This window comes from Panulirus ornatus, chromosome 4, assembly GCF_036320965.1.
Source record: "Panulirus ornatus isolate Po-2019 chromosome 4, ASM3632096v1, whole genome shotgun sequence".
Taxonomy (NCBI): Eukaryota; Metazoa; Arthropoda; class Malacostraca; order Decapoda; family Palinuridae; genus Panulirus; species Panulirus ornatus.
Window position 1 is genome coordinate 85,335,551 of NC_092227.1, and position 10,185 is coordinate 85,345,735.

Genomic DNA, 10,185 nt, shown 5'->3' on the forward strand with positions numbered 1-10,185 from the left:
TGCCATACCTTGTATCACCTAATAATATATAATGTGCCAAATCTTACTCTGCAACTGATTGTATTCTGGAAACACTACATTAGTACCAAAAAACATCGCTATATCCATAATTAATAAGATTTTCGAGCTCAACTGTACTTCAACCTATATTTGTATAACACCAATGCAAACCTAAAGTACACACTTATCATTACAAAATGTCAAAACAATGTCATACTGGAAAGAAAACACATATAACTTATCACTAAAAATATGCAAGACTAAAGCTGTACCAGTTCGTAGTATAATGCTTGCTACAGTTACTTGTCTCTTTAGATGACGAGGCACATTTCAATTTCTCATCACTGTCATATCTTTTCTTAAATTGGCTGATGCTGCCTCAACTACCTATGTAGTTCAAAACCTGATGCCAGCCATCCACTACTCTCAGACAGAAGTGCTTTTAATGTGTTTCTTACTTTGCAACTTATGAAGTTTATGTATATTCTCAAATCATTCTTATTTTCTTCAAAGAATTTTGTCTACATACCGGTAAGCTTAGCTGGGATGTATGTATATATGTGTTATTCATAAGGTTAAGGCATTGTATATAATCTAGATAAGGAGAAAAAACAACACTGAAAAGAAAATAGTAATTACAATATCACATGAAAATAGTCTCACCTGAGGTAGATTGAGGTGAAGGGTCGCCAATGAGGGCTGACGACTTCTTGCTTTTCTTCTTCATATTCAACTTATTCTTTGAAACGTGATCTTCGTAATATTTCAGAGTACTTTCTGCATCGCTGACTACGGGCATGTGAACCCGCACTGGCTTCCTCGCTAATTTACGATAATACCTTAATGCTAAACATGGCTTGGATGAACATAATCGTAACCCAAAACGATACATTCTGGGTGCCTTTCAAAAGGTTGCCGTTTCTATCTACACCACCTGATTGTTTCGTCTCAACACGTCCCTCCTAAAGTCAAGAAACAATCTTGTTTCAGTCTGACTTACCAATTCATTCTAATTCTCATTCAGGCACTGTCACTGAAGAAGTATCGAGGTCTTATTTCAATGGATGAATCACCGTACATGATCTATGTTTACTTTCAACCTTTGCATTTTCATCTCCTTTGAACATTCACTCGCTGCTGTATTCGGCTGCAGCTCGTCTTTCACTCGTATATGTCCTAAATTCCATAAAAAGCAGATAATTCTACATTCAACTAGGACGGTAACCGTCACACATGCACTCGATAGATGTAAACATAGTTTTTGCTACTCTCTAGCGCACTTCGCTATACCCATACTTCCTGAATAGCAAACACCGCTAAGTCTTATACCCCATCCCATCACCTCTCCCTTAATAACGAAGTCCGCCGAATAAATTAACATAATAATAATAATGATGATGATAATAATAATGATGATAATAATAATAATAATAATAATAATAATAATAATAATAATAATGAATAGTGGTTCCGACAATGTTACATGGTTGCGAGGCGTGGGATATAGAGTAGAAGGGTGTATGTGATGGGAATGAGATGTCTGAGGACAATATGTGGTGTGAGGTGGTTTGATCGAGTAAGTAATGAAAGGGTAAGAGAGATGTGTGGTAATAAAAAGAGTGTGGTTGAGAGAGCAGAAGAGGGTGTTTTGAAATGGTTTGGTCACATGGAGAGAATGAGTGAGGAAAGATTGACCAAGAGGATATATGTGTCAGCGGTGGAGGGAAGAAGTGGGAGACCAAATTGGAGGTGGAAACATGGAGTGAAAAAGATTTTAAGTGATCGGGGCCTGAACATGCGGGAGGATGAAAGGCGTGCAAGGAATTGAGTGAATTGGAACGATGTGATATACCGGGGTCGACGTGCTGTCAATGGATTGAACCAGGGCATATGAAGCGTCTGGGGTAAACCATGGAAACTTCTGTGGGGCCTGGATGTGGAAAGGGAGCTGTGGTTTCGGTGCAGCTAGAGACTGAGTGTGAACGAATGGGGCCTTTGTTGTCTTTTCCTAGCGCCACCTCGCACACATGAGGGGGGAGGGGGTTGTTATTTCATGTGTGGCGGGGTGGCGATGGGAATGAATAAAGGCAGACAGTATGAATTATGTACATGTGTATATATGTATATGTCTGTGTGTGTATATATATGTACACGTTGAGATATATAGGTATGTATATTTACGTGTGTGGACGTGTATGTATATACATGTGTATGTGGGTTGGTTGCAACATATCTGATGACATAAAGTTTACTTGTAAATCTGGAAAGATAACTGGGTATGCTGTGTTAAATGTCATAAATTCAATATTTGAGCACTTAGAATGTATTGGCACTTTTATTTGGGACTTACTCATTGAATTTAGCTTAGAATTTGACACAATCAAGACTACCAGTTGATAAAGCTGAATTTGTCTTCACCAATAATTTCGGATTTTGTATAGACTATTTTATCAAACAGGATACAATGAGTTCAAGTTAGGAGTACATGATCTTTCATTATTGTTGTTGATACAAGTTCTGGGCTTTGTTTTGTCAACACTATTGTTCACTTTTATACAATCATGATCTGAATACTCATTTCAGTGATAATAGAATTGAAACATATGCTGACAACACTGATTATTGTTTTATAATGGTGTAGATGGGTCTGTGGCAAATGTGTGTCATGTGAACATGGCTTTTTAATCTGTTTGTGGATGGGATAGTGAGAGGTAAATGTTAGGGGTCTTGGAGAGAGGCAGATTTTCAGTATGATGAGGGGGGCAGGGGCTTGGGATGAGTCTTTTGCTATTTGCTGATGACATGCCTCTGGCAGTAGACCTGAGCACTTAATGTTATAATGAGATCTCATGGCAACATTATAGTTTTCTCTTTATAAAAACAAAAGTACTATTATATATGGCTTGAGCTCGGCATGAAGCTCCTCCTTTATCTGGGTAGTTTACAGGAATAGCCTTCAGTCTTTTTCTACCACATGAACCTAGAGTGCTTATCCACCATACATGTATGGTCTTTAATTCCTGTGTTCACTTTCTTACATACAAGGTTTGCATGATTTACACCACCACTTTCTTACATACAAGGTTTGCATGATTTACACCACCACCAATAATCATAATCTTCATATTCTCATGAGATGAATTAACTGCTCCTTTTCAGTTTGCCTATAATTTTTGTTGATTAGTTTTGTCAATTTTGTTTCCTGAATTCCACAAAATAATGAAATTTGTGATAACATTTCATTCACTAGAATTATTAAATCTATACAAATTATGTCATTTTCATTAAAAGATCTCAATATGTATAAAAGCTAGTTTGTCTACATTTGCTAAAATTGTATTTTATGTGATCAGAGCACATAATATTTTTGTATATTACAACACCCAAGTGCTTCACTTATGAAATAGCAACTAGATCACCATTAACTGTTCATGCCCAGTCATTCTCTTTCTAAAATTGAATATCAAATACAAGGAAGTTACTCTAATAATTGCTGTCATAATTTTGTCTATTTCACTATTCTTATATGGGACTCTGGCGCCAGGTTAGGGATGATGTCTTCTTCCAAGTTCTCCTCACACACGCAATCCTTAAGCTTTTTTCCTGTAAGGTAACAATCATGTTGAGGCCATCTTTTGCATTGCCCCCTCTTCATTACTCACTCAGGTTGAATTTCATCAACCATGTTTCAGGCCAACTTTAGAGTCTTTAGTTTCCCTTGTAACTGTTGCAATTCTTCTTGCTTTTCATTAACCCTTATAACCTTTGTATTGGCAGGAAACAATTTAGGATAGGATTCCATACCTTCATACAGGTCATTAAAATCAATCAAGAAGAGTAATGCTTCCAGAACAGACCCCTGTGGCATTCTGTTGGTCATCTCAACCCATTTGGAAAAGGCTCCTTAAACATGCATGCTTTGTTCTCTCCCACCAAGATCCAGCTTCTTGATCAGCCTCCTTTGTGGTACTATGTCAAATTCCTTTTGGCACTCTAGATGCAGACATTCCACCCACCCTTCCCCTTTGTCTAGGACTGAGCTCACTCTCTCAAAGAACTCTAAGAGGTTAGTTGCATGAGCTCCTTTCACTAAAACCATGTTGTCTCTCACCTGTGGAAGTTTCCCCTCCATAGAAAGTCATCCACTTGCTTTCTAATTATCTCTTCCAGAGCCTTGCTTTTCATACTTGTGAGTGGTCTGTAGTTTTACACCTGTTCCTGGTTATATAGGTATAATGTTTGCCCTTTTCCATTTCTTTGTCCCTATGCCTCTTTTCATGACATCTTGAACAGCAATTCACGGGGTTCATCTATTGCATATGCACGCATCTTTGGCACATATGATAAACTTTCATCAGGACCATGAGCCATCTTTGGGTCATCCTTTTAGTAATCTGATAACATCTTTTTTAGATATCTCAACGACTTCCAAAATCTACCTATTCCATCTCAATCATGTTGGATCTGTAATGTCTTATAGTGAAAACACTTTTGAACTCATTATTCAGTTCCTCACATAACCTTACATTGTCCTTTGCAATTTTTCCCTCCTGAATCCCATAGCCTGATTAGCTGCTCATTAACTGACAAGTTGTCAGTGACTTCTGATGAATTTATGGAAAAGTTTTGGAAATTGAGCTGCCTTGTTCACAAAATTCCTTGCAGTTTCTTTATTTCTCCTTTGTTGTCATTCTGCATGCTCTTATACCTAGCAGATGCTGGTTGGCTAGTGTTGTCTATGTCTTTGCTAATGCACATTTTGAAGCTCCTTTGCTTTATGATATCTTTATTCAAACCATTCCAACTCTGTTACCAATAATTACTACATTGCAAATGTCACAAAATTTCTTAACACAAAGCTCTGCTCTGGTTCCTTAGAAGACACATTATTCAGTTTCTCACATATCCTTACATAATCCTATGCAAATTTACCCTCTGAATCTTTTAGCCTGATTAGGTGCTCCTTGACATTTGACTCAAGAATTTATGGAAAAGTTCTGGATTTTCACCTACCTTTTGCACATTATTCTTTACAAAATTTCTTTGCTTCTTTCTTATCCTGCTCAGTACTTTCTTACACCTTGCAGGTACTGGCTGGCTGAAGGGCAGTCTATATCTTTGCCACTGCCAAAACACCATAATGGTGCATCCATTGTTGACAGTTGCTTCCATTACTGGTTTGTTTATGGTTTATGGTATCCCCAAATGCCATATAATTGGTTCTTCTTTTCAAGAGCCCACATAAAGAATCTTAAAAATTTTCCACTTCTATTAAGTTTCCTTTCCATCCCTCTGAATCTCACATTTTTCAAGTTGTTTAATAAATGAAGTGAGCTTTACATTTTCAAAGATACTCACATAACTATGAAAAGAATCACTTCAGAAATATACAGGTTGAGCCTCTTTAATCTGGCAACCTTTGGATATGGCCATTGCTGGACCACAGAAAATGCCAGAAAACAGAAATTGACCCTTAAAGGGAACCCCTTGTGTAAATAAATGCCTGACCCTTAGTCTTGCCAGCTCATTCCACATACATATTGCTGTTATCAGAGGTAGAACAAAGTTTAAAACAGGAAATCATACAACCATTAATGCTTCCACACAAGGCTTTTATTATATCAGATTGCATTACAAGTACCCCCAGATGAAGACCTTGATATATTTTGGACAAGGGTTTATTTCGTGTGGCATATGATGCCAATACAGGGCGGACCAGCATTATGCACTTTTTCTGGGGCTAAGTTTTCCGCTACCACTAACTGTGCAAATTCATCCACAAACTTTGTCATAGCTTTGTGATGAGTAGTTAATGTAACGAATGATCATAGGTTGGTAGTTAGCTTTGGTCAACTCTTGTTACTATTGTTGTCAGCAAGGCAGCCAGCCTACGCTGAAGCATCAGTCCAAGACAGGCAGCTGGCTCGTACTCTCTCTTTCGTCCTGTACATATTGTTGTTAGTTGTTTGATAGAGAATTGGAGTTCTTATTCTTTTAATATGACCTTACACTACAAGCTTCCATGTCAGCACTACACTTTTCACCACACACACAGACTATGTGCTGAAATTCCATATCTCCACTTAAACATGTGTAACCGTCTGCAGCATAGTCTAGCTTTAGTTCTCTATGAAAAACTTTGACCTGCTTGATAAGCACAATAAGTGCTTACACCTTCATTACATGGGAGCTTAGACCACTTTAAAAGTGCAGTCTAATTCTGTACTCCTGGTACCTTTCAAAGTTTTCCGAAATTTTAAACCTTTTTGGCTTTCATTTTCAGTAAAAAAACTGAATATAAGAGGTTGACATGACTGTTAATTAGCTTGGCTGCATTGTAAACAGATTTTGGTGCCTTAACACTGCTAACAGCACCACCTTGGCGGCAGATCCACAAACTAATGGCAACAGATTCAAAATGTATCAGACCATGGGAGTTACTGGGCCACAGAGCTCCAGATTAGAGAGGTACAACCTGTGTTTCATACAATACTACATCTCTGGTGATGTGCAGAGTTCTAGTAGTTGTGGCAACACATGGTAAAAAGTGTAGCAGCAACCAAGGCCTAAGTGTCAAGTTGCCACTATGCATCTATCTCTGACTCTTGTTCCCAACTGGAACTCCCTCAAGAGGGTGGCCGTGGCAATAGTTTCCATAACTTGTAAACTCCAGTGCCATTTCTTTGCCTTTAGTGCCTCATCCTTAAAAGACCAATGGCAGCGGGTAAATCTAGTGGACTGTTTGCACAGGCTCCTACGTAATGTTTCTATTGACTGCTACTACCTAATGGTCCTGCTTAATGTTCCTACCTGCTACTACTACCTAATGCTTCTGCCTAAATGTTCCTGCAGACTACTTGTATCTACTGCATCTATCATTTTGCCAAAATGCTGGGCTGGTGTATGCCACTATGCATGTTTTATCACCTACCTTATGCAAAAAATTGTATTAATGATTTATCTTGTTATAAATCTTTTATTCTCATAATCAGTGTGATTCATTGATGAAACTTCATGACAGGAAAATTATATAAAAGATTCTAAATTCATCAGTTGCAACAAGCAGATGATGTCAAGGCTTGCAAGCAGTAGCAACACTGTCTCCACTTGTGCCAGAATCTACCTCTCCTGCCCCATCTTGGTCAACTTTCAGTGCTGGAAGACTCAGTGTCCATAAAATCATATTCCACATGATCTGAGGACAAATCATCACTGTCAAATAATTCTGATTTATCTAATTATGACTGATTGTGGGAAGTTAGTTCTGTCTGGTGAGAAAATAAAGGTGTTTATAGAAGTGTGTGTCATTGTCATGCATTTTTGTTTTTCTGAACCTCAAGGACTCCTAAAGCTTTTCAGATTTTCACTGTATGCCTTTTTGCTACCTTCAAGATCTTATGACTGAACATCATCCATGCATGTATTTCAAAATGTAGGATGAAAACTTCAGAGAAAACAAACTTTATCGAGTCTTCATTATTTAACAAACCAACATCAGGCTATGATTCATAATTACCTGCAGTGATCATATGCAACTTGATCATTTATCCAATCAAATTGTATTTTGTTCTAATTGGCCATGATAATATGATTACATACTTTTTTTTACATTCCACAACCACAGTAGTTTCATACAAGGACACATACTGAGCAATATTCAAGCTCACTATGTCAAGACTATATAGATGGTATAATCAAGCAGAAAATACATTTCAGTATTTACTCAACTAACCTTCAGCCACTGCCTTCTTATGTATAGACAATCATAGTTTTCAAGCTTAACAGAAGTCTCTTGGTCCACAATGTCTGTACATTCCTGTAGGTTTATTGTGACCAGCTAGTTAATTAGGGTTGGCCAACTCTGTGCAGCTGCTGGATATAAAGGCAAAATTCTTAATTGAGAAAGTATAAAAATTTCCAGGCCTCTTTGTCCCCTCAATCACCAAAACTTTTTCCATCCTTATGGGTCAAGTCGATGGCAAACTGATAGCCCTATTCAGTCACCTTTTATGAAAGCCAAGGGGATGCTGAGGGTGTTTTTTTTAACTTGAATTTTCATTGGGTCACAGAGGAATAGAAAATAAAACAAATGCTAATAGGAATCGTTTAATAAGGCACCCTTTGAGGAATCACACATGTAGGGTTTTAATGTACTATGGGCATCTAAACTTGCCCAATCATACAGTGTCATCCCTTTACAGTGGAAAACAATTGGTTAACGCAATGTAGCACACAATGTATGTAGCACACAATTCAGGAAACAATTTGCATGTCAGCTTCATTCACTCCCCTAATCTACAGTTCATAAGTATTTGATGGATACAGAACATTCAAATGAAATTATTTTCAAATTCATACATTTTTTTCTCAGTATATCTGTACATCATTTATCAAATTTATACTTTAAACTTAAGAATCATACTTTATACTCTTGATAAATATTTTAAGTACTCGAATCCTTACACACTAGGACATCTCTGTAGCATATTTTGCATGCAAATGCTTTATGCCTTTCATTAACCTGTTAGTCAATTTTATTAGCATTGAACACAGACCACCTCAATGATAGTGTGAACCCTGGAAAATATACTATGTATTTGAAATTTTAGATTCTTGATATAACAATGTGCATATACAGATGTCACATCCCACATACATTCTCAGGGCTAATGAATTACTCTTGAATGGCGATATTAGATTATCATAATATTCACTGGTCTCTTTTTATACAGTATTCAAATATTCAGAAGGTACCTACTGATTGATATAAGGTAACTTACAGACTTCACTTTTACTAAAATACAATGTATATTTGTATAATATTCACTCGTCACAGTATTTAACATTCAGAGGGTACCTGCTGACTGAGTTAAGCTCTTTCAGGCAATGATCACACATTTGTTGAATGATTTTAACCTAACAAAATATTTAAGAGTTCTCCTATGACAGTACAATCTATCTCCAAGAAGGCAACAGATTGCAGCTGAATATTCAAGCTATCATTGGGCATAATTTGCCTGTATTTTGGTACATCAAAAATCTTCCAGATCTGCATTGATATTGATATAGTACTGCTTCTATGAAAATCTTGAGTGATCTAATGTTACACTCACAAGGAAAAGTGATAAAAATAAAATTATATCAAATATGTGTCAACTTTTTCTTTTATGTATTAGTTGCAGATCTCCCTTTATTGATCATCAACTGTAAGCAATTAAATAAAAAATATAAAAATTTATTAATATTCAATTCCTTATCAATGACACTTTGTGATATAGACCCTGATGTATTACAGTGAAAACTCAAAAAGAACAAATATACCAACAGTGTAATCACAATAGATTTCTTTTTCATTAATACATTAACATATAGTAGTTGTGAATAAGAATATAACAATCCTCATTTATGTAGTTACTAAGAAATACATTCAATAATTGTGGAGGCAGCTGAGAAAAAGAATTGGCTACTGCTATAAATTTTTGGGGGGATTTGAAGAGGTCTGTGGATAATTTATCTATAAATGTTCAATATTTCAATCCTTAATTATCATTTTTCATAGAAAAAGAACTTGTAACAACCTCTGTTTTTCATAATAATATTGAACCATAATTATTCTGAAACCACCTTTATATTCTGGTTTACAGAACTGAACTTTAACCCTCTAACCACTCAGTAAAATTTTATCCCCACACCTACATAACATTTTTTTCCTAGTTGTATGAAAGACACTTTCAACCATACGAAAGATATATAAACAAAGTAAAATCAAATTTTGATGTGTAAAGTTTCTGAACAACTTGTACACCATTAGCGTTATGGAAAACAATGACAGTTTAGCCAGCATGCAAGTCTTATTGTTTCAATATATATTAGCAGAATGATTATTTATCTTTCATTGTTATAATTCTCTCTCTCTCTTTCTCTCTCTCTCTCTCTCTCTCTATATATATATATATATATATATTTTTTTTTTTTTTTTTTCATACGATTCGCCATTTCCCGCATTAAAGAGGAAGCATTAAGAACAGAGGACTGGGCCTTTGAGGGAATATCCTCACCTGGCCCCCTTCTCTGTTCCTTCCTTTGGAAAATTAAAAAAAAAACAAGAGGGGAGGATTTCCAGCTCCCCTCTCCCTCCCCTTTTAGTCACCTTGTACGACACGCAGGGAATATATGGGAAGTATT

At 36.4% G+C, this 10,185-nt stretch overlaps 1 protein-coding gene across 1 annotated transcript in view; it reads right to left on the minus strand.

Moving 5' to 3' along the window:
- LOC139746113 (rRNA methyltransferase 3A, mitochondrial) overlaps nucleotides 1-1,269 on the minus strand; it is a 40,988-nt gene extending 39,719 nt beyond the window's left edge. The window contains exon 1 of the mRNA XM_071656969.1: nucleotides 664-1,269. Coding sequence (XP_071513070.1) covers nucleotides 664-892 — 229 coding nt within the window. The 5' untranslated portion in view covers nucleotides 893-1,269. The remainder of the gene's footprint in view (nucleotides 1-663) is intronic.
- Between the last annotated feature and the right edge of the window lie 8,916 nt (nucleotides 1,270-10,185).